Raw genomic sequence first — 24,745 nt, forward strand, 5'->3', positions numbered from 1 at the left:
CCTCATTTCACTACACTGGTGACTGGGAAATCTTGAGAACATTGTCCACTATCCAGAACCTGGGCAAGCAAGTCATCATGAAATTGATGTACAGTACTGATGAACTTCTCTGGGCTACCAAATTTTGACATATTTTTCATAAGCCTCATGACTGACAGTATCAAAGTCCTTGGTCAGATCTACAAACATCATATAGAGACATCTGTTCTGTTCCTGGTACTTTTCCTGGAGTCTACAGGCAGCAAATATCACATCGACTGTTCCTTGACCCTTCCTAAGCCACACTGGCTCTCAGGGAGATGATCATCTTCCAGGTGAAGGAAAAGCCTTTTGAGAAAGACTCTGGCAAGAATCTTACCAGCACTGACTAAAAGAGAAATACACCTGTGATTGTCACAGGACAATCTATTCCCTTTACCTTTATAGAGATGAATGATGGAGGCATCCTTGAATTCTTGGGAGATAATCTCTTCATGCTATATAACTTGGAAAATTTCAGTTTTTAGATGACCAATAGATTTTCTACCTTGTAGTTTTCAGCTGGAATAGAATCAGTACGTACTTTGCAAATTGAAAGGAGCCTAATGGCATTTAAAACTTCTTCTTCAGTTGGAACTTCAGCTAGGAACTGATTGACTTCAACTTGAGGGAAATAGTCAATGGCTTCTGCATTGATTGATGATAGTCTGTTAAGAACACCATGGAACTGTTCAGCCCATCTCTTTAGAATCTTGTCACTATTGTTAATCAATGTGAATCTATCAGCACTGAGTAGCTGAGATGCACCATATGTCTTTGGTTCATAAATATCCTTCAGGGCATCATTAAAGAATTTTGGTTTGTTACTGTCTACATAAACTGAATTTCATCTGCCTTCATGCTGAGTAAGAGTCCTGTATCTCTCTAAGTTTTGCTTGTACTCTACTTTTGATGGAATTAAATGCTGCCTTCTTGGAGATGGATGGACTATCCTGGTGGTAAACCTTGTGGAGTTCTTGTTTTTCATTTAGCAGTTTCTGTATTTCCCCATCATTTTCATCAAACCAGTCTTGATATTTGAGGGTATTTAAGTCCAGATGAGTAGAAAAAGAGTGGGCAACTTTCAGAGAAATCCAAGACATAAACTAGTTGCAGAAAAAAGTTCTGATCAGGAGTGAAACCCCTTGAGCCATTAGATGAAATTGGATGACAAGCACATCGGGACTGAGAGAAAGCACCAACACAAGTGAGGCCTCTTCCCTGAGCCCTTGACCCACCAACAACATCATCTGAGAGACTAGACAAGGAACAGGGGCAACCTGGTGGCAGCAGTGGATAGAGCACTGGCCTTAGAGTCAGGAGGATGGGAATTCGAATCCAGCCTCAGACACTTGCTACTGACTAGCTGTGTGATCTTGGGCAAGTCACTTAACCCTGATTGTCTCTTATCCAGGGCCATCTCCAGTCATCCTGAATCATATCTGGCCACTGGATCCAGAGTGCTTTGGAGGAGAAAGTAAAGCTAGTGACTTAGCACAGCTACCCCTCACTCAAATCCAATTAATGTGGTTGTCATGGCATCACCTCCCTGATGTCATGGTCCTCTTCAAGAAAGAAGGATAGTCATCAACAGCAGCAGCAGCAGCAACAATAGCAGATGAGGAACAAACAACACATCCCACCAAGAGTTGAGAGAAGACAACTAGATATGAGGAGAAAAGTTTCTGAATTCAACAAGGGCCCTGACCCAGAACTTAACAGGGAATTCACTACATGTGAACAAGGGAAAATTCACAAGGGCTCCACAAAAATAGGAAAGGACTTCCATCCCACAAGGAGCTGTAGATTAACTACATTAATGATTTTCCCCTTTGGCCACCTGTGCTTTGGAAGCTTGGACCTGTCATCCCAAGGGACTCTCTGTATGTATTCCTGGAATATGTTTTCATCCAGCTGTCCTTACTCTATTTTCTACAAGCTAATTAATCTGGCTCCACAAATAGACCATCCATGAAGAATGTATCAGTGGAGACTCAGGCCCTCCAGGTTTCCCCAGAGCTGCTCTTACTAGATCTAGCCTGCCACCTTCTGGAATGTTGGGAGGGTGGACCCGGGGCTGGGGAGACAATTAGCCATCTTCTTAATAATGATTTTGACAAGAACTAAAGTGACTGACACACAGCAGGCACTTAATAAATGAATGGACTAATTTTTGCAGGCTGACATTATCACTATGACAAATCCAGAAGTTATTAACTGCATTCATAACCATCTTTAACATGATGGTACTTTTTTTAGGCCAGGTGGGATCTCAGCCCTCATGTTAGGTGATGGAAATGTTCAGTCCACGTGGTCAGTGGCATCTTTCAACCCCAGACTGGCAGTCCTGTCCAGTCCCTGGGGATCACCACCAGCCAACACCACAAACATATATATTTACTTTTTCTCCATCTCCTCTTATGGGTCTCAGGACAAGTCCCCATGATAACTAAGAGGCCACCTTTTCTCCCTGGGGTTAGGACCTTTAACTCATCTCATGTGTATAGTTATCAGAAGCCCCTGATTTCCTCACTACCTCTCATCTTGGTTTTCCTTCTGTGTATTTCTGAGCACCTGCATCCCTGCCCTTCTCAGTGAACTTCATTCTGGTCAAGAACTGTGGTTCAGAAACCAAAGCCCCTTTTCAGATACCACCTCCCAATCTATATCTCCTCTGCACTCCATAAGCCCTGAAGGCTCTGCTTCATTGACCCTGTCCTTAGGTGAGTTCACACTAGCTTGGGGGGGGGGGGAGGCTGATCCACAGAATGACAAAGTTGAAGCAGATCTTAGAAATTATCTAGCCCTTAATTTATAGATGAGGTCTGATGCTGCTGCTGCTCTTAGCTCCAGTGGTGACAAAGCCTTCCCCACCAGAGATACTTAATACATACATCAACTTGGGGGGAGGGAACGAATCAGATGGTCACACTTACTTTGTGTGTGAGTGTGTGTCTCTTTCTGATTCTCCATCCCTTTATGTCTTAAATAAACTTGCCCATCATGAAAAAGAAGGGCATTGTAGCCCAGAGAGACCAACCTTCCCAGGAGGATCTGGCATTCCATTGGGCTCTGGCCTAGTCTCCACTGCCCACATGCCCACACTCAGAAATGGGAACATGTCCATTTCTAGAACTCGTGCCCCTGAAGAGCTCCCCCTACCAGCTGAATGAGTCCAGTACCGTTATGTCCCTGAAGCGTCGGTAGCCTTCCCGCTCCAGACACTTCCTCTTTTCGATCTCCCTTGGAGAACCCACTTTCTCGATGATTTTCTGCTGGAGAGGACAGGCAACATTCTCAACCCATCTCTTATGCAGCATCTCCTTCCTTCTCTCATTTAAAAAATCTTGGTGTTGTAAATACTTGTTCAATTCCTAAGGGAAAGTGAGACATAATAGGCAAATGGGAGAATGAGGAAACTCTGTCATCCACTTACTCTCACCTGTGCCACAAACATGGCACCTCATTTTCTTCCACTTCATAGTAACCCCCTCCCACCATCTTGAATGGCTGCCACTACTGGGAGAGAATCTTCCCAAAGAGAAGAGTTCATGAAGCTGAGGAAGTTCTGTGGTTCCTTATTCTCCATATCTGAGACACTTTCTCCTTTCTGTAAAGACATAATAAGAAAGACTCCCTGGGCTTCTTCTGAAATGCATTAACAAATATGACTCTTCCCCTCCCTCAGAAGTCCTTTCTATTACTAAACTTGGACCTTCTGCCTATCGTCCATATTATTTACTCCTTTATGCAATGAAGATGAGAACTGGAATACCTGCTTTGTCTGATCTCCTTACTTTATCTAGTTTAGGTGGAAGGAATCAAAGGTCCAACAAGAAAAGAGCCACACGTTTGTTCCCCAAAAACATTTTCCCAAGACTCATCACAAAAGAAAAAAATTCAATGGTCATTTTTGAAAACTTTTTTTTAAACAATTAAGATGGAAAGTGGCTAGGGATCCATGCTGAAAAAGTAAAATAGAAATAAGTACTGCCCATGTCTGGCCATTGATTTTTTTTTTCTTGGACAGGAGAGCTGAGTCCAAAATTGTCAAGGATGAAGAAGTTGGACTGAATCCCATGGAGAGTGGTAGGTAAGATAAAGAAGGGAAAAGCTGCTTTTGGCTGCCTCCTCTTTTGGGATCCTCCCTCAGTGACTGGGGCTTCCAAAGGTTCCTTACTAGGCCACCAAATACCAAGAAATGAATTCTTTACCCATGTCAACTCAGAAATAAGGAAAATGATAAAACATTCCTCCCTCCTGTGTAGCACCATCAGCTTCCACAATGATGGTGCCAGCTTGGTAGACAGAAAGCCTGAGTAGGCTTACGAGGTATATGGTTCTCTAACTGTCCATAAGTATTAATTAGCTGTCAGCATTGTTTTAAAGGCGAGATCCTTGTCCAACAGTGAACCAATCAAAGCATACTTTATGGAGCAAATTGTCATTATACTGCATATCCTCATTAGGAGAATAAGAACAAAGATATGCTGGTGTCATGGGCAAAAGATGAAGAGGGAGAAAAGATTCTATGAAGAACAAAGAATCACAGGTTCCTAGATTTGAACTGAACTTCCAAGACATCTATAAATATTTGCCACCTACCCAATAAGTGACATGAAAACTTGAAAAACTCCAGGAGTCCACCCATCCCACTTTGGAAAGAAGCTCTTGTTGTTAGAATTTGTTAAGATTCTCCAAGTCAAGACAACATATCCAGTGAGATTTGAGAACTTTATGCAATCAGTAGTGACATAGCAAGGCTAATGAGGGCAGAAAATTTGGTCCATAATTATAAAATGAAAGATGCCAAAGGTTTGTGGGACATTCACATGCCTTTCTGTAGAGAACATTGTGAAAGAGTTCCATTGACTAGACCCAACTCAACTGCAGAAACTTAAAATAGCAATAACTCTTCCAAAGAGGAAAAAAAAGAATAAGGAGATAAAAGATAGGAAAACTGCATGAAATTGTCAAACAGTTACTGTCTGCATAAAACTGAATTTCATCTGCCTTCATGCTGAGTAAGAAGGGAAAATGTATCAATAATAAGGGGTATATGAAAAAGAGAAATGTCTAAGTCAAAAAGATTAACATGGTAGCAACAATGTACCTCTAGAAGAGAAAAGGGATTCCCCAAAGAATTTCCACAGCAGTTCAAAATCTCAAGAAGAAAAATCTGGCATCGAAGACTGGAAATAAGACCAAGATTAAAAAAGAATTTAAGAGAAACAGTAGACTCTGTCAGTAATAGAGGGGTTCAGGCTGATTAAAAAGCTAAGAGTGAAAAAAAATTTAAAGCGTAAAAGTTTTACTTTTGAAGAAGACTTTTGTTCTTTACAAAGCAAAGCAATAGAACTAGAAAATAAAGTTCAATGAGACAATGAATTATCTCAAGGGAAAAAAATTAAGAAATGAGAGTCTTAATATCCAGGAAACCATGAAACACTCCTCCTCCCCCAGAAAAAAAATAGCAGCCCTGAAAGTCTTGAAAATGAACAGTGGAATGCAAATAGAATTCACAGCTTAGAGGAACCTGAAGTTTAACTCACTCCAAAATTGTAAGTATCAAAGAGAAAATTCTACAAAAAACCAGGAAGAAACAATTCACATATTCAAAAAGATGTATCAATATATAAGACTAGACTATTAGACAATGATTTAAAAAATGAAAGGCCTGGCTAAGATATGTTATGCCAGAAAAAAGAGAAATTAATATACACCAAAACTCATAAAACTGTTACATCATTAAAAAGAATAGTTCTTCAATGAGGTCAGAAAATTTACTTCTTTCTTCCTGAGAAATCCAGAAATGAGCTGTACTAGTAACATGCAAATTGACCAAGGAGGTGAAAATTAACAATGACATCTAGTATTAAATATAAGTAATGAGTAAAGAATTATCAAGGTTTATATTGTAAAAGGAAGCAATAATGAATGTTGTAGGTTTTCAGTCACATCTAGTGTAAGAGTAATTGAAATACAAGAGTGGGGGTGGCTAGGTGGTACAGTGGATAGAGCACCTGCCCTGGAGTCAGGACCAGAGTTCAAAATAGCCCTCAGACAATAATTGCCTAGCCATGTGACCTTGGGCAAGGCACTTAACCCCATTGCCTAGCAAAACAAAAACAAACAAAAGAAATACAAGGGTAAATACTCTTTTAAAAGAATGGAAAAATAGAACTTGAGATGTCAAATAATATTTAAGGTATAAGATTTGAAGTTGAAAATCATCCAGAACTCCTTTATTTTACTGATGAGGAAACTCAGGTTCAGAAGAGTTAAGAGATTTTCCTTAAGACCACAATATTATAAATTTCACAGCCAGTGTTCAAACCTCAGGCATTTGGCTATATAACCTAGCACTCTCCCCAATGCCCATCTTGCCTCCCTTTTAAAAATTAAGGTGCAAAAATTAGATACCAAAAGTAAAGGATAATGAAACCAAGAAGGGAAAGGTTATTCTTTAATAAATTGTAAATATAAACAATTTTTAATATTCCTTTTGCAGGGCAGCTAGGTGGCACAGTGGATGGAGCACGGGCCCTGGAGTCAGGAGTACCTAAGTTCAAATCCGGCCTCAGACACTTAATAATTACCTAGCTGTGTGTGTGTGTGTGTGTGTGTGTGTGTGTGTGTGTGTGTGTGTGTGGCCTTGGGCAAGCCACTTAACCCCATTGCCTTGTAAAAACCTAAAAAAAAATTAAAATATTCCTTTCGCTAAATTTTGAGTTTAACATTCTCTTCCCTCCTTGAGAAGGCAAATAATTTGACATGGTTTATATGTATACAATCATGCAACTCCTTTCCACATTGACCATATCCCCTCCCCCCAAAAAACTCCCCAAAACAAGAAAAAAAAGTGTTCTTCAATCTGTAGTTGGACTTCTTCAGTTCTTTCTCCGGAGATGGATAGCATGTTTCATCAAAGCATCTTCAGAATCGTCTTGAATCACCATATTGTTGAGAATAGCTAAGTCATTCACAGCTGGGCTTCAAACAGTGATACTGTTACTGTGGGCAATGTTCTCCTGATCCCACCCACTTTGCACCAGTTCGCAGGAGTCTCCCAGGATTTTCTGAAGCCATTCTTATTTCTTGTAGCACAGTATATCTGTATATATAGATGCATAGATGCACATACACACATATGTATATAGTTCTATACTGAGGAGCATCTTCCAGTTTCAGGTGAAGCAATAGTGTTCCCAGACAGGGAACTACAAGCAGTGCATGGACATAACATTGTGAGTACAGGTCTCAGCTACAGAAAAGATCTTGGAGGAGGTCCCTGGAATCCAGCCTCAGCAAGCCGATGGCATGGCAGGCCAGCTGGGAGAACTTCAGCGCAGGAGCTCCAGGCCCCCTGTTCAGCCAACATGACTGGGCTAGATGGCCCAGCTCAGTAAGCAAACTTCTATGGTTCTCAATGTGCAAAGTCTGAGAATAGGCCTCTTTCTCCTAACACAAGCAGCTTTGGACAGTGCCCAGTAACAAAACAAAATGAGAGAAAAAAAGCTAGAACTATAGAAAGTTCTTGGAGATGAGCAGGGACAAAATGCCATTTCAAAAGAGGATGGCAGAAAAAGTAATACATGTGAAGTTGCAGAGGAGAGTGTGAAAAATTGAGGAAAGAAATGCAAAAGTGAGAGGAGTAGCTTGGTGACTCTGGAGAGAGCACCAGCATGAGAGTCAAAAGATCTGAGTTTAAATTCAGTCTCAGACATTTGATACTTACTAGTAGTTGTGACCTTGGATAAGTCACAACTCCACTGCCTCACAAAAAGAAAGAAATACAAGAGAGTCAACATCTTGCAAAATGAAGCACAAAATTTGAGGAAAACAAATCCTTTAAAAATATACTTGAAGGGGCGGCTAGGTGATGCAGTGGATAGAGCACTGGCCCTGGAGTCAAAACGACCTGAATTCAAATTTGACCTCAGACACATAATTACTAGCTGTGTGACCTTGGGCAAGTCACTTAATCCCATTGCCTTGCAAAAAACAAAAAAAATACAATTGGACAAATGTGAAAACAAATAGAAAAAGATAATAGCTCCTTTAAAAATAGCATTAACCAAATAGAAAAGGAGATGCAAAAGCTAACTGCAGAAAATAATTTCTTGAAAAATAAACTGGGATAAGAGGAAGTTAATGATTCTATGAGACATCATGAATCAGTCAAGCAAAATCAAAAAGATGAAAAAAAGAAAATAGAAAATACTTCATCGGAAAAACAACTGACCTTTTTCTGAGAGGTAAGTTAAGAATTACTGGACTATCTGAAAGCCATGATTTTAAAAAAAAGGGGGCCTTAGCCAACATCTTTCAAGAAATCAAGAAAAATGGCCCTTATATCTTAGAAGCAGAGGAAGAAAATAGTCATTGAAAGAATCCACTGATCCTGAAAGGGATCCCAAATGAAAACACCAAGAAATACTGTAGCCAAATTCCAGAATTATCAGCTCAAGGAGAAAATCCTGCAGGGAAGCAGAAAAAAGCAATTCAAATACCCCAGAAGCCACAGTCAGTATTATGCAGGACTTTGCAGAATCAACATTAAAGGATCTGAGGGGCCTGGAATAAGAAATTCTAGAGGGCAAAGGAGCTTGGATTGCAACCAAGAATTACCCAGCAAAACTGAGCGTATTCTTTACAGGGAAAAAAGATGGACATTTAAAAAAATAGGTGACTTTCAAATTTTCCTGATTGAAAAAAACAGAACTGAACGGAAAATTTGATCTTCAACAGGAGACTCAAGAGTTATATAAAAGGGTAGAGAAAAACAAAAAGAATGTTATCTTAATAATATTAAACTTGTTATATCCCTAAATGGAAGGAAGACACTCATAACTCTTCAGAATTGTATCTATTAGAGGGAGTATACTTAGGCCAAAAGTATGGACATAATTTGACTTTGATGGAATGATTTTTAAAAGGACATTCAAAGGGGCGGCTAGGTGGCGTAGTGGATAAAGCACCGACCTTGGAGTCAGGAGTACCTGGGTTCAAATCCGGTCTCAGACACTTAATAATTACCTAGCTGTGTGGCCTTGGGCAAGCCACTTAACCCCATTTGCCTTGCAAAAACTTTAAAAAAAAGACATTAAAAAAGGATTGTATTGGGATGGGAGGAAGGGAGAGGCAAAATTGGTTTAAATTATGTCGCATGACAAAGTACAAAGTACCTATTTCAGTAGAGGGAAAGAAGACAGGATGAAAATTGCTTGAATCTTACTTTAACCAAATTTGGTTCAAAGGCTCATGCATGCAGTTGGGTTTTGAAATTTATTATATCCTTTTGACATTAGGAGGGGAAAGGGAGGATAAAAGTAAAAGGGGAAAGAAAAGGGAGGGAGACTGATAGAAGGGTGGGCAGATTGAAGGAGGCAGTATTGAGAAGCAAAACACTGGTGAGGGAGAGCTAGGGTGAAAGGAGAACGAAAAGCATAAATGAAGGGGAGATAGGATGGAAGGTAATAAGGAGTAATAACTGAATGAGAATGGAATAAACTGTCCCATTAAACAGAAGCAGATAACAAAGTGGATTAAAAAACCAGAATCCTACAATACATTAAAGATAAAGGTAGGGGCGGCTAGGTGGCACAGTGGATAGAACACCAGCCCTGGAGTCAGGAGTACCTAGGTTCAAATCTGGTCTCAGACACTTAATAATTACCTAGCTGTGTGGCCTTGGGCAAGCCACTTAACCCCATTTGCCTTGCAAAAAAAAAAAAACCTTTAAAAAAAAGATAAAGGTAAAAAGCTGGAGCAGAATATATTATGCTTTAGCTGAAGTAAAAAAAGCAGGGGTTAGGGGCAGCTAGGTGGCACAATGGATAGAGCACTGGCCCTGGAGTCAGGAGTACCTGAGTTTAAATCCAGCCTCAGACACTTAATAATTACCTAGCTGTGTGACCTTTGGCAGGTCACTTATCCTCACTGCCTTGTAGAAAGAAAGAAAGAAAGAAAGAAAGAAAGAAAGAAAGAAAGAAAGAAAGAAAGAAAGAAAGAAAGAAAGAAAGAAAGAAAAAATCAGGGTTAGGAATAGTTATCTCAGACAAAGCAAAAGCAAAAATTGATTTCATTAAAAGGGATAAGGAAGGAAACTTCTTAAAAGGTACCATAGGGAACACCTAGGTGGCACAGTGGATAGAGCATTGACCCTGGAGTCAGGAGAACTTAGGCAAGTCATTTAACCCCACTGCCTTGCAAAAAACAAAAAAAAAAATTTAAAAAGGGCATCACACACAATGAAATAACTTCCATACTAAATATATGTGCATCAAGTTGTATAGCATCCAAATTCTTAGAAAAGAAGCTAAATGAGCTACAGCTGTTGTTAAGGATAGCCAGCCAAACTATACTGGAGGGGGACCTCAACCTCCCTCTCTTAGAATTAGATAAATCTACCCACAAAATAAGGAAGTTAAGGATGTGACTAGAATTTTAGAAAAGTTAGAAATGATAGACCTCTGGAGAAAATTTAATGGGGACACAAAAATTGACCATGTTTTATAAAAACTTTAAAATCAAATGTAAAAAAGGTAAAAATATTAAATAAATCATTTTTAGATTGTGACACAATAAAAATCACTTATCATAAAAGCCTATGGAATGAAAGGCTGAAAATTAATTGGAAACTATCCTAATTTTAAAGAAAGAATGGATCAAACAAATCATAGAAATAACTTCATCAAGGTAATGACAATAATGAGACAATACACCAAAACTTGTGGGATACAGCTATTGGGAGAAATTTTATGCCTCTTAAATATTTACAGAAATAAAACAGAGATAGAGGAGATCAATTTTAAAAAATATAGAAAACTAAAAAAGCTAGAAAAAGAAATTAAAAATCCCCAATTAAATACCAAATTAAAAATTCTGAAATCAAAGGAGAGATTAGTAAAGTCAAAATTAAGAAAACTATTGAACTAAGGGTTGGTTTTGATCAAAAAACCAATAAAGTAAACCTATCAAAAATGAAAAGCCACCAATGAGGAGGAAATTAAAGTAATAATTCCAAGATATTTTGCCCAACTGTAAATCAGTAAATCTGACAATCTAAATGAAATGAAGAAAAACTTATAAAAATATAAGTTACTCAGATTAATAGAAGAGAAAATAAAAAATTCAAAGATATTTTGCCCAACTGTAAATCAGTAAATCTGACGATCTAAATGAAATGAAGAAAAACTTATAAAAATATAAGTTGCTCAGATTAATAGAAGAGAAAATAAAATACTTAAATACCCCCATTTCAGAAAAAGAAATTGAACAAGTCATCAAAGAGCTCCCTAAAAAAAAAACTCTAGTGCTAGATGGATTCACAAGTGAATCCTACCAAACTTTAAAGAAGAATTCCAATTCTAAATCAACTATTTGAATAAATAGGTGAAAGATATTGTTTTGATACCTAAACCAGGAAAAGTTTTCCTAATGAATATGGATACAAAAATATTAGCAAAGCAATTACAGCAAGCTATCACTAGGATAATACACTATGATCAGGTAGGAGTTATACCAGGAATGCAAGGTTGGTTCAATAGTAGGAAAACTATCAGAATAATTGACTACATCAGTAACAAAACTAACAGAAATCTTATGATTATTTCAGTAGATGCTGAAAAAACTTTTGACAAAATAACAGCATCCATTCCTATTAAAAGCACTAGATCACATAGGAATAAATGGAATTTTCCTTAAAACAATAAGCAGTATCTAAAACCATCAGCAAGCATTATATGTAATAGAAATAAGTTTAGAAGCATTCCCAATAACATCAGAGTGAAACAAGGATACCCATTATCACCACTTATTGTATTAGAAATGTTAATTTGAGCAATAAGGAAAAAATTGGGAGTTAGAATAGGCAAAATTCTCAACTCTTTGTAGATATGATGGTTTATTTAAAGAATCTTAGAAAATAACTAAAAAAACTACTTGTAATAATTTTGCAAAGTTGCAGAATATAAAATTAATCCACAAATCATCAGCATTTCTATTTCTTACCAATAAAACACAGCAAGAGATAAGAGAAATTACATTTACAGTAACTGGTAGACAATATAAAATACTTGGGAATCTTATCTGACAGGACAATTACAAAATACTTTAAATGCAAAATCAGAGCTAAATAATTGGACAAATGTCAATTGTTAATGGATAGGCTGAGCTAATATAATAAAAAACATTTCTAAATCAAACTGCCAAAAATTACTTTTTTTGAGCTATAAAAATAGCATCAAAATTCATATAGAGGAACAAAAGGTCAAGAATATCAAGAGAACTAATGAAAAAATGCAAAGAAAGTGACCCAGCCATATCAAATCTAAAATTATAAAGCAGAAGTCATCAAAATTGTTTATAGTACTGGTTAAGAAATAGAGTGAAGATCAGTGGAGTAGATTAAATACAAAACCAGTAGTAAAATAGTAGTCTATTGTTTGATAAACCCAAAGACTTGCTTCTGGGATAAAAACTTTTTAACAAAAACAGGAAAACTGAAAAAGAGTATTGCAGAAACTAGACATGAACCACTATCTCACACCCTATACCATGATAAGGTCAACATGGATATAGGATTTAGACATAAAAGGTGAAACCGTAAGTCAGATCTGTCAGATCTACAAAAATGGAGGAATAGTTTACATCCAAAGAAGAGATAAAGAATATAAAATGCAAAATGGATAATTTTGATTACATTAAATTTTAAAAGTTTTTACACAAAACCAATGCAACTAAGATTAAAAGGAATTCAGCAAGTTGAGAAATTTTTACAACAGTGCTTCTGATGGGCTCATTTCTAAAATATATAGAGAGAGAACTGAGTCAAATAACAATACAAGTCATTCCCCAATGGTAATTCTAAAATTCTAAATCCCCCAGTGGTAATTCAGAGAAAGTATTATGAAGTCTGAATGTAGACCAACGCTTACTATTTTCAATTTTTAAAATCTGTTTATGTTTTGATTCTTCTTTCACAACATGATTAAAAGGGGAATATGTTCAACATAATTATGTATGTATAACCCGTATTAGTTTGCTCTCTGTCAGGGGGAGGGGGAAGGGGAGGGAGGGTGAGGGAAAAATGGGAAATTCAAAACCTTACAAAAAATAATTGCACATGTGCACATACACACTGAATTTGGTAGGACTCCACCTTTGATTTTTTCCAAATAGTTTAATATAATATTGGAACTGTTATTTAAATGTTTGATAGACTTCATTTGTGAATCCATCTGGCTATGTGGATTTCATTCTTAGGTGTTTCATTTATTTCTCCTCTTCTGATAATCTGGGCAATTTATATTTTTTCCATTTCACTTAGATTGTTACATATACTGGAATATTGGGAAAATAGTGCTTAATAATTTATGTAATTTCATCTTCACTGGTAGTAAATTTACCCTTTTCATTTTTGATACTGGCAATTTGATTTATCTTTTTTTTTAAATGAATGGTTTATCAATTTTATTTGGGGGGGTTGCCCTAAAACTAGCTCCTAGTTTTATTAGTTCACTAGTTTTCTTGCTGTAAATTTTATTAATATCTCCCTTGATTTTCAGGATTTCCAATTTGGTGTTTTAGTGGGGATTTTTAATTTGTTCTTTTACTAGTTCTTTTTTTAGTTGCATACCCAGTTCATTGATCTGCTCTTTCTCATTGTATTGACTTAGTATTGTCATTCTTTTTTTTTCTTTTGCAAGGCAATGGGGTTAAGTGGCTTGCCCAGGGTCACACAGCTAGGTAATTATTAAGTGTCTGAGGCCGGATTTGAACTCAGGTACTCCTGACTCCAGGACCATTGCTCTATCCACTGTGCCACCTAGCTGCCCCCTGGGTAGGTGATTCTTAATTGTAATCCTAGCTCTAATATCATATTTCAAGCTCTCCAATCCTTTAGCGAAGAAGCTGCTAAATCTTAGGTGATCCTGACTGTGATTGCACAAATTTGAATTGGTTCCTTCTGGATGCTTCAGTATTTTCTTCTTCACCTCAGAGCTCTGGAAATTGGCCATAAATATACATGAAGGTTTTAATTTGGGGGATCTCTTTCAGGGTGAAATCTGTGGATTACTTTCTATGTCTAGTTTATCATCTGGTTCCAGGAGATCAGAGCAGTTTTCCTTAATAATTTCTTGAAATATAATTTTAAGCTTTTTTTTTTTTTAAAAATCATGATTTCCAGGTAGTCAAATAATTCTTTAATTATCTCTGTGGTCAATTTTCCAAATCACTTTTTTTTCAGTAAGGTATTTCACATTTTCTTTGATTTTTCAGAGTTTAATTTTGTTTTATTATTTTCTAATGTCTTACAGAGTCATTGCTTTCCACTTATTCAAGTCTATTTTTTGAGGAATTGTTTTCCTCAGTGCACTTTTGTATCTCTTTTTCCATTTAATCAATTGTACTTTTTCTTTAATGAATTGTTGTAATCCTTTTCTAATTTGGCTAATTCTGCTTTTCAAGGTGTTGTTTTCTTAAGCGTATTTTGTACCTTTTTTTTACCAAGCTTTTGACTCCCTTTTCATAATTTTCTTGCATCACTCTTATTTCTTTCCCCAACTTTTCTTCTACCTCTTATATTTGAATTAATTTTTTTTATTTCTTCCAGGGATTCTTTTTTGGGACTCATGTCCAATTCAATTTTCTTTGAGGCTTCGTCCATAGCTGTTTTTACTTTATTGTCTTCTTCTGAATCTGTGTCTTATCTTCCCTATCACCATCATATCTTTTTTTTTTTTTAGGTTTTTTGGCAAGGCAAATGGGGTTAAGTGGCTTGCCCAAGGCCACACAGCTAGGTAATTATTAAGTGTCTGAGACCGGATTTGAACCCAGGTACTCCCGACTCCAAGGCTGGTGCTTTATCCACTACACCATCTAGCCGCCCCCACCATCATATCTTTCTTTGTTTGGATGGGAGTTTTCCTGGTGGTATTTACTCATCTTTCCAGTCTATTTCTTGATTTTTTAAAATGTGGGCTCTCTTCCTGGGGTGGAGTGGGGGAACTAGCCCAAGTTTCAAGTTTTTCATGCTGCTGTTTTTAAAGTTCATTTTGGAGACCTTTAATGAAAACTTAAAATTAAAACTTTTTTCCAAAGTGGTCTAAATCTAAGGAAAAGATGTGGTCACTGCTCTGATCTGTGAGTGACCACAAGCACTTTTTTCTGCCCTGGAACTGTGAATAGAGTCCCCACTTCTTCTAGTATTCTTCCTTACCCTAGGACTCCATCCTGGAACCATATGGGCAATGCCACTGAGTCCTGCACCTATTGCCAACAAAGGGTCCTCTGTAATCTCCTCCTGACCAGTTGTCTGGCTTTCTTACTATCTTGTCCCCAAGGTCTGCTACTGACTTTCTGGGTCACTGTCTGTGCTAGACTGTACTCCACTCTCACTACAATGAGTAAGACCTTTCCAGCTCACTTTCTGAGTTGTCTTGGGCTGGAAAAATGTTTCACTTGTACTTTTTGTTGGTTCTGCCACTCTAGAATTTGATTTGAGGCATTGTTTTAAACAGGGGTATTTTTGGAGAACCTGATTAAGTCCTAGTCATTACTCTACCATCTTGACACCAATTCCCCTCTGCAAGTAATTTTTTTTTTTAGGTTTTTGCAAGGCAAATGGGGTTAAGTGGCTTGCCCAAGGCCACACAGCTAGGTCATTATTAAGTGTCTGAGACCAGATTTAAACCCAGGTACTCCTGACTCCAGGGCCAGTGCTTTATCCACTGTGCCACCTAGCCGCCCCTGCAAGTAATTTTTAAACTTAATTGTTATCTGGATTATATTCAAGAAAAGGTTAAAGGAAAGGGGCAAGACAACTATTTTAAAAAAAAATCATTTAAAGCAAATTTAGTTTGTATGGAAGTTTATGTGGGGATGACTAAAATTAGACTCGTATAAAGGAAAATAAGCTTTTCTTTTGTTTGATGGGAGCAGGAGGGATTGGCTATATGTAGCAGAGCAGTTGTAAGACTATAGTGGTTGGACTGAAATAACTCAGAAAGTGGAAAACCGGGGTGGCTAGGTGGCGCAGTGGAGAGAGCATGAGCCCTGGAGTCAGGAGTACCTGAGTTCAGATCCCGCCTCAGACACTTAATAATGACCTAGTTGTGTGGCCTTGGGCAAGCCACTTAACCCTATTTGCCTTGCAAAAAACTTAAAAAAAGAAAAAAGAAAAAAAAAGAAAGTGGAAAACCCCACTCAAGTAATAGACTCTCTGGAAAAGTGAATAGAACAATAAGAATTCAGTGACTTCAAAAGCAAAAAGAAATAATGAACAAAGTCAGAAGATTGAAAGAAGAAAATTTGTAGTATATGTTGGATCAAAACAAGAAACCTGAGAAATAGCCATAGAGGAAATAAATGAAGAGTTATAGAATTCTCCAAAACCTAAGACCAAACAAAAACCCCAGATACCACATTCCTAGAAATCATCAAACTAATTAGATCAGAACAAAAACAAAATGAAAATATAAAGAATCTACCAACCACTTCCTGAAAGGAGCCCAAATGGAAAGCCCCAGGAAATATAGGGAAAAAATTCAACACAAAGAGAAATACTATTAAGAGTCAGAAAAAAAAAAAAGAATTTTAAGTACCAGGAAACCCCAGTCAAAACTTCACAAGTTTCAATTAAAAATATTTTAAAGGAGAGAAAATATTAAGATATGTCAAAGGTCACACAGTTGGTCAAAGATAAATACTTCTTTTGAAAACTCAGAGTCTTAGCTGCCCAGAGGGCAAAGAAATTACATAACTTGTCCAGGGACCCAATCAGGATGAGTTAGAGGTGGGACTTGAACTCAGGACAGCTTCCTATACCTAACCATGCTGCTTGGCAACATATAATCATAGGGACAGTTCCAGAGGATTTGTGGGTGTGAACAAGCAGACAAGTGGGGAATCCTTGGATGAGTGTGATTCAGAAACATCCAACTGTGGATGGTGTGGACCAGTCCCAGGCTGACCACCAGGTTGCTGCTCACCTGTATGATGCAATTTTCTCTGCTTAGGATGACCTCAACAACAGCATCAATGTCGTCCTTTGCTAAGGCCTAAAACAGAAGTAACATCCTGATAGCCACAGACACCTTTTTGAGTCTTGTGCAAATCAAAGGATTGCAAATCTAGGATGTATTGGGGGATGAGGCCGGGTGGGAGAGGCACCCCAAGCAATGGAATGCCACTGGACATGGATTCAAATTTTGGTTCTTCTACCTAATGTCCTGTATGACCTTGGGCGGGTCACTTAATTCTGAGGGTCTCAGTTTTCTTGCTAAAATGTCTCTGAGGTCACTTCCAGAGTGTGATTTGGGACACTCAGAAATTCATAGGAGACAAAATTCAATTTAAGGAGCCAATGAGAAACAGCTCACAACCACAAACAGGACTAGATATTCCTACTAAATCAATTCAGAACCTCAGTCTCTGTAGAGCCTCTGGAGAAAGGCTGGGGGGCGGGGCGGGGGGGGGGGGAGTCCTCTGTGGAGTAGGGACTACTGCTGCCTCCAAAGCTATCCTAAATCAAAAGGAACCCCTATTTAGGACCCCGTCATCAAGGCAGGAAAACACCCCCTAAATCCTTGCCAGGAGGGGAGGAACAGCATCTCACATCTCATTCTTTGGCCTCCTCACCAGGTTTCCTCCATACTTCTAGGGGCAGCTCAAATTTCTGGGCTTCCTCCTCTTGGCTGCCATTCACAGCTTGCTGTCTAACCAGACCCACCTCACATTTGTCCAAATATGGCCCAGAATGAGGCCCTCATGGATATCCTACCTCCACAAAAGACATGTTCTGGGCTTCCATGTGCTTTCTGGAGCTTCTTTGTGCAGAAGCCTCAGCACAGCTTCCATTCTGATTCATTGTGGTCCCAAACTAGAGCAACCCTGGAAATGAGACATAAGACCAGACAGGGAATCAGAACTCTAGTCCAAAACCCTCACCAAGGCACAGGTGGAGACTGCAACTTGCCCAGAGCACCAGGCCTGGAGTCAGGAGGATCTGAGTTCAAATCCAGCCTCAGACACTACTTAGTTTTGTGATCCTGGATAAGTCACTTCACTTCTGTTGGCCCGTTTCCTCATCTGTAAAATGAGCCAAAGCTGAGGTGAGGCTCAGATGAGAAAATTGTTGTAAAATGCTTACCACAAAGGCTGGTACGTGGTAGAAACGCCTTCCTCCCAATGCCTGGTTTGGCTTGTACCTGGAATTCACACTGGACTATAATCTGCTGATTAGTGAATTTTTAAAGCTTTTGCCAGGAGCAGATCCTGCCAATGGGGTCTAGGGATCATTTCTGTGGACAGTGCTGGAATGGCGGCTGGAGATATTACTATATGGATGCTCTCCTAGCCAGTGCCCTGTGCTGGAACAAGTTCCAAAAGATTAGTCAAGGAAGTGTCTGTTTTTCAGCAACTTATATTCTAATGGGGGAAGGGGCAGCAAAGCCCAAGGGGACATCATGGGGTGGCCATCAGGGTCTGAGGGGACATGAATCATGTAAGTCTGCACTAAAATGGGCTTAAGGGTTCTGATGACTGATATTGCCCTTCCTTCTTGAAGAAGGCCATGACATCAGGAGAGCCCATGGCAGGCAAGTGAATTTAATTTAAGTGAGGGGGGCTGTGCTAAGTCACCAGCCTCATTTTCTCCTCCAGAGCCATCTGGGTCCAGTGCCTAGCTATGGATCAGGATGACTGGAGATGACCCTGGATGCGAGGCAATCAGGGTGAAGTGATATGCTCAAGATTACAAAGTGGTGTGTCTATTGTCTTAGGCTATATTCGTACTCCTTTCCTCCTGACTCCAAGGTCAGTAGATTCTGATGGCTAAAATTAATGGAAAGGCATTATTTGAGCATTAACCTCCCAAGGCACACTCAGGATTCGTATAAATAAAACAGTATAGAAGTAAAAAGGCTTCTTCACATTCATGTTCATGACTGTGCTGTACCAATGTTGTTCTCATTTTGTATATGTCCAATTGTGTTTTCTAAGGGTTTTCTTGTTGCAAGGTATTGTCTCTCCCCAATTTTCCAGTTGATTTTTGAACTCCTTCCTTATTTCTTCAAGGAAGTCTTTCTGTGCTGGAGAATAGATCATATTCTCCTCAGAGATTCTAGGTCTCTCTGAGTAAGTCTTTTCCTTCCAAGAATTTTTCTATGGATCCACCTTTCCACTGACCCCTCTTCATTTTGCTAAGACCTTGAGTTGGGGAGGGGCTGGTTCACAGGGGCTTGGGATCACTAGAGGCTTTACTCACTGAGTGCAATTTCTCTGGCTGGCCAGTAGGAGGTGCTGGGTGCTCTCTCTGGAGTGTCTGTGACCTTGATTGAGGCCTTCTCCCTTAGCTTTAAGGGAGGGATTGAAGCTATTGAATCCTTTTACCATCAATCAATGGCGGGCTTTACCCTGGGGTGAGGTCATCCCTCTCCCTATTGTCAGCTGGGCTGGTTCTTTTGCTCACACACCTGTGCCTGAGGCAGTAGTCTGTAATTGTTTGTTCTGGAAAGAAGCCTCAGCTGCAATGGAGGCCTCAGACCAGAGGAGCCCAGGGTGGTGTCCACAACTCTCCTGCACAGGAACTCTCCCCCCAGCCCTGTCAGCAAACTCCAGAGGATCAGTGCCAACACCTCTGCTCCCTAGTTGACACAAGCCCCTGCAGTCTAGCCCCACCGCTGATCAAGCAGGTCTGGCTCTCAGGCTCCATGGCTCCAATTCAGCCACTAATTTGGCTGATTTGAGACTGATCTGCCCTCTGCCCTGGGACTCACCCGCCAGGAATCGCCCAAGATAAATCCTGAGGTAGATGTTCTTTCTCCTGGCTTTTCTTTCTGGGTTTTGTGAGTCAGATTTCTGTTAAGAGGTTTGTTTCATATGATAGATGGGGAAAGATCAGAAAAATTTAGAACTGTGCCTCTCTTCTCTCTGCCATCTTGGCTGGAAGTTGCTATACCAATGTTGAAAAATTAAACTACAGATTGAGTGCTATACCAACCAAATAACCCAAGTGCTGCTTAAAACTACATTCACTGGGAGGAAGGAAAGATGAAGAATTTCTTTTTTTTCCTTTTTTCTTTTTAGATTTTTCAAGGCAATGGGGTTAAGTGGCTTGCCCAAGGCCGCATGGCTAGGTAATTATTAAGTGTCTGAGGTCGGATTTGAACCCAGGTACTCCTGACTCCAAGGCCAGTGCTCTATCCACTGTGCCACGTAGCTGCCCCAAGATGAAGAATTTCAAGGGCAACTACACACAGACACACAAAAAAAAGAGTAGGAATGCAATAAGTCCCATACTACCAGATCTCAAACTACAGAATAAAAGAAAGCTGAAATCATGGTCCAAAAAAATAGATATCAGGGGAACAGAAAGAGCCCAAACACCTGCCTATGGTAGCCATGGGTTCAGTGACCATAAGGAGGTAACCTAGGTGAAGGGGTGGGGAAGGGTCATCTATTTGACAAGAACTGCTAGTTTCTTACATGAATCAGGTTCAGGTCAGTGTCTCACACGAGTGCCTGATATGTAAAAGGACTCATCTTTAGAAAAAGTGGATTTAAGCTATAGAACTGGGAGTAGAGGTATTCATAACTAGGCAACAGATCAAGAAGATTCCACAACACAAATGAGAACATTCCCTTTTGTGCAGTCCAAGAGGGGACAAAAAGGCTTTCAATCCATTCTCTCTGAGCCGAGAACTGACACAAGTCAATAAGGTGAAGATGCATCATTCCCAAAAGAAAAGGGTTAAAGAGTGGGAACAAATGGATTTCCAAAAAAAAAAAAGCAAACTCTTGGCAACTTTCTGGGAAAAAGAATCCCAACAAGAACAATCATCTTAGAAAGGCAAAAAGAAGCCTTTCTGAGGTCTGACCTCAGAGACTGAGGGAAGGAAGTAGTGGAGTTGTGGATTGGGTCAAGGATCCAGAAAAAAAATCTGGAACCTGGAAAAAATGTGAATTGTTCCTACTCTTTGATCCCATGACTGGACATGGACTCGTTTAATGGTCTCTGCCCCTAAGGAGTCTGTGTTCTAACAGGAGCAGATGACACAGAGACTGGGAGTGGCTCTTCGGGACAGTTACCTCTCCCTTCCAATGTAGCACCATGGTGGGTATATAGTGGTCTGGGGCCATTAGAGTATGCTTCTGCCCAAGACAGGTCTCCCATTGTAATCAATACTGTTGAAGCTGAGTGCCTAGGTAAAGCTCCAACTTCAGTTCCAAGTTGGATGACATGTATGAAGCTGGAGGAATGGCTTGGGAAGGGGGCTTTCAAGGACTACTGGAGGTTCTGTTATCAGTGAAGAAATCACAAAGCTCTCTGACCCAGGATGGTAAGAAAAGGCATCAATTTTGATTCACAGAATACTGCAAAAAGTTAAAAAGTTCTTTAGGATCAAATCCAGCCTCAGAGAGTTAATAATTACCTAGTTGTGTGACCTTGGGCAAGTCACTTAACCCCATTGCCTTGCCAAAAACAAACAAACAAACAAACAAAAAGTTCTTTAGGAAAGAAACAAGAGAGATTTTCAATAGAAGTAGTATAGTTGGGCCAAGAAGAAACAACTACAAAATGGGTCAATAGATGGGTAGTGGACAGAGTCCAGAGGAGACCATATGTGGCTATAGTGTCATTCATAGATCCCCTTCTTGGGGGGCTCAAAAAGATGGAGAAATGTTTGTCTAGCTTTTCTGTAAATAAGGAATTTTCTATGCTTGACTGTCATTTTCTGTGGGCCTCTGACTTCCCACTGTTCAGGATAACCCTCTTCTCAAATGGAAATCTGCTAGGAAAACCCCTACATCTCCTCCATCTGTCCGGCTCTTAACCTTCCCAGGTGTATAACTGACTCCAGTCACCAGTCATGTCCAGTTGGGTCACGCTTGGACAGCTCCCCACTCCTGTCTCCTCCCTGCAAAAGTGGTGAGCTAGGCTCCCTATAAAAGTTCAGTTGGGTCTTTGCTGATCTTAACTCAGATGCTATAGAAGTTGTATTCCTCTTCTTGCTACTCATGGTGGTGCTACCCTGCCCATTATCTTACTCTCTTTACCTTAGTGCCCTCCTAAAGAACTCTGTGAACAAAATTTTAACTCTTTGCAGTAACTTGTGAAAATTTTTGGCCTTTTCCTGCTCTCCTGAGAGAGTCTTGAGATTTCTCCATTGATAACCCCCATTGATCCTTGCAAGCCCCTCCTCTGACTTCATTTTGGAGGTGCCATTCAGAGGACACTTCCAGGGCCAGGACCTTAAAGGAAATGTCTAAATCCTTTGTTCAATCCCATGGAGGAGAGCAAGGTTAAGATGCTTCTCTCACCCCCTGACCTAAAAGACTCCTCTTCAAGGTTTTTTTACTTGTTCTCTGTCTTTGACTCTGTCTCTGTATCTTTCCCTTTTGTTTCCCCTGGTTTATTACTTGTTCCAATGTCTCCTTGTTCCAGAAGTAGCTCTATATTTTAGATTCCCTACCAAGGCATGTCACCACTTGAACATACTTTCTGGGTATACTCCAAGCATCCAATGACTTTCAAAGACTTTTCACTTTAAAGTCTTTGATTAATTGAGGTTAATTGTTCTTAGCTAATAAAAGTCTCATCCCAGACTTTGGGAGGGCCTCATGTCCACATCTAGTTAATAAAGACATTAAAAATCAAGCTTGACTGTGTTGTTGACTGTCTAGACGTAAAGCCATGGAAACAATCTTAATGATGCAGATTAAATTTACAAGTGTGCCTTCCTTGCTTGTCTCACCAGAGAGCCAGCTGTTACCTATTTTCACCAGCATCCCCCTGAGGAAGGTGATTATAAACAACTCAGTGCCCCTTGGACACTTGTGGGAATGCCTCTGGAGTCTGGAGCAGACCCCAATAGCTCACACTCAGTGGATGCAGCTGCATGGTGCTGCTTTCCTTTGTTGTATGGCAGCGTGTGTGTGTGTGTGTGTGTGTGTGTGTGTGTGTGTGTGTGTGTGTGTGGTGTGGGGAGGCAGTTCTGAGAAATAATGGTTTGGGAAGTAAACACTTAAAAATGAATAAAATGAAATGAGTTCTTTACCTGTTAGGATCCTAAAACTTTCTTGAGTCTTCACTTTCTGAGATCCCAAGAAGTCTGACCTGACCAATAAGAAAAGCTTTCATTAAGATTCCTGCAAACCCTACCCAGAAGAGGCCAAGGAAGCTCCCAAGCATAGTCCAGAGGTTGAGTACTGAGGTGAAAATCCACTTTAACCACTCCACTCCCTAGCCAGATAGCTCAGGAGGGGTAAAGATGGGCCAGAACATGGCCCACTGACCATCTCATCTGATGAGTTTTCAACTCAATTATATCACTTACTCAGTCAACAATCATTTATTAAGCATCACACTAAAGAAGGGGTCACAAGACAGCCTGTATGTGGACAAGCGTAAAGAAATCATAGGGAGTTGGAGGAGCCAACTGTGGACCCCAGAAAATTAGGGTTTAGAAAAAAGTGGTGTTAGAACTAAACTTTAGGCAGGGGCAGCCAAGATAAAGGCTAGGATACCAGTAGGAGAAGGGAGATGAAAGGGTACAAAGATTAGAGAGGTGGAGTAGGGTGGCAGTGGGGATGGCTATAATAAAGGACTTTGAATGCCAAGTAGAGAATTTTGATTTTTTTTTCCCTAGAGGTGATAGCCATTGGGTTATATTGATTGGAGGGATAGAGGGCTGACATAATGGGACCTCTAATTTTGGAAAAGCATTTTAATGGCTGATTGGAGGATGGACAAGAAAATGAGATAAGGTAGGCACCCCTCCACCCCCCAACCAGGCTCTTGGAATAGTTCAGGAGGGAGGTGAGGAGGGGGAGGCTCAGTGTCAAAGGACAGAAAGGGGCATGAAGGAGAGACATAATGAAGGTACAAACTACAGGATTTAGCCACAGATTCGTTCTTGCACTGATTAAGGAGCTTCAAGGACTTCCTGCTTACTTCCAAGATAAGCAGCATCAAGTTGGCATTGGAGGCTCTTCACAATTTGACATTTTATAGTGGGCTTTCTACTTCTTCCTCAAATACCCCCCCCCCCCTTCCTGAAGGTATGGCCATCCAGGACTCCTCACTCTCACCCCCCCATCTCCAAACTTTTGCCAAAACCATCAATGCCACCTTGGGGACCGGACCCAGCGGTGCTGCCTAAATTCCCTGCCTCTGACACTGCTGGTCCATGTCACCTCTGCCCCTCCCCCATCTCTGGCCAATTCCCAACTCCAGCGTCTCTGACCAGTTTTGCTTCTGCAGCATTTCTCCTAAATGCCCCTTTCTTTTCTCCCATGCTGCCCCTACACTGATGCAGACCCTCATCACGTCTCTCCCTTACTCCAGTCTATCCCCCATTCTGCCACCAAAAAGATTTTCCCAAAGTGAAAGTCTGACCGTATTACCTATTCCATAAACTCCAGGGGCTCCCTGTTTGCCCAAAACAAAAAGCTCTGTTTGGCTTTCCAAGCCATCAATAACCTTCCCTCCTTCTGCCTTTGCAGTCTTCTTACATTTGGCTCCCCTCCACAGAATCTCCTGTGCTATGCCTTTTCTCTGGGCATCTCTCACATCTGGAATGTGTTCCCTCATCATCCCAGTCTCCTGGATTCCTGTAAATTCCAGTTAAAATCTCATCTTCCATAGAAAACTTTCCTGATCCCCCTTAATGTTAGTGCCCTTCCTTGGTGGATTGTTTGCTATTTGTCCTGTCTACAT

General features: G+C 39.9%; 1 protein-coding gene across 8 annotated transcripts in view; it reads right to left on the reverse strand.

Moving 5' to 3' along the window:
• The window catches only part of LOC141493339 (protein FAM228B-like), a 53,648-nt gene that overhangs the window by 27,280 nt on the left and 1,623 nt on the right, over positions 1–24,745 (reverse strand). For 3 of the 8 annotated variants that reach the window (XM_074194561.1, XM_074194547.1, XM_074194555.1), the window contains 4 exons: positions 23,085–23,143; positions 17,807–17,916; positions 17,016–17,084; positions 3,201–3,392 (listed from right to left, as the gene is read on the reverse strand). In XM_074194561.1, the coding sequence (XP_074050662.1) occupies positions 3,201–3,392; positions 17,016–17,084; positions 17,807–17,893 (348 nt within the window). In that variant the 5' untranslated portion in view covers positions 17,894–17,916; positions 23,085–23,143. Of the gene's footprint in view, positions 1–3,200; positions 3,393–17,015; positions 17,085–17,806; positions 17,917–18,175; positions 18,396–20,511; positions 20,737–23,084; positions 23,144–24,745 lie in introns of those variants that run through there. The other 5 variants (XM_074194569.1, XM_074194593.1, XM_074194577.1 and 2 more) reach the window with 4 other exon arrangements.

This window comes from Macrotis lagotis, chromosome 1 (assembly GCF_037893015.1).
Source record: "Macrotis lagotis isolate mMagLag1 chromosome 1, bilby.v1.9.chrom.fasta, whole genome shotgun sequence".
Taxonomy (NCBI): Eukaryota; Metazoa; Chordata; class Mammalia; order Peramelemorphia; family Peramelidae; genus Macrotis; species Macrotis lagotis.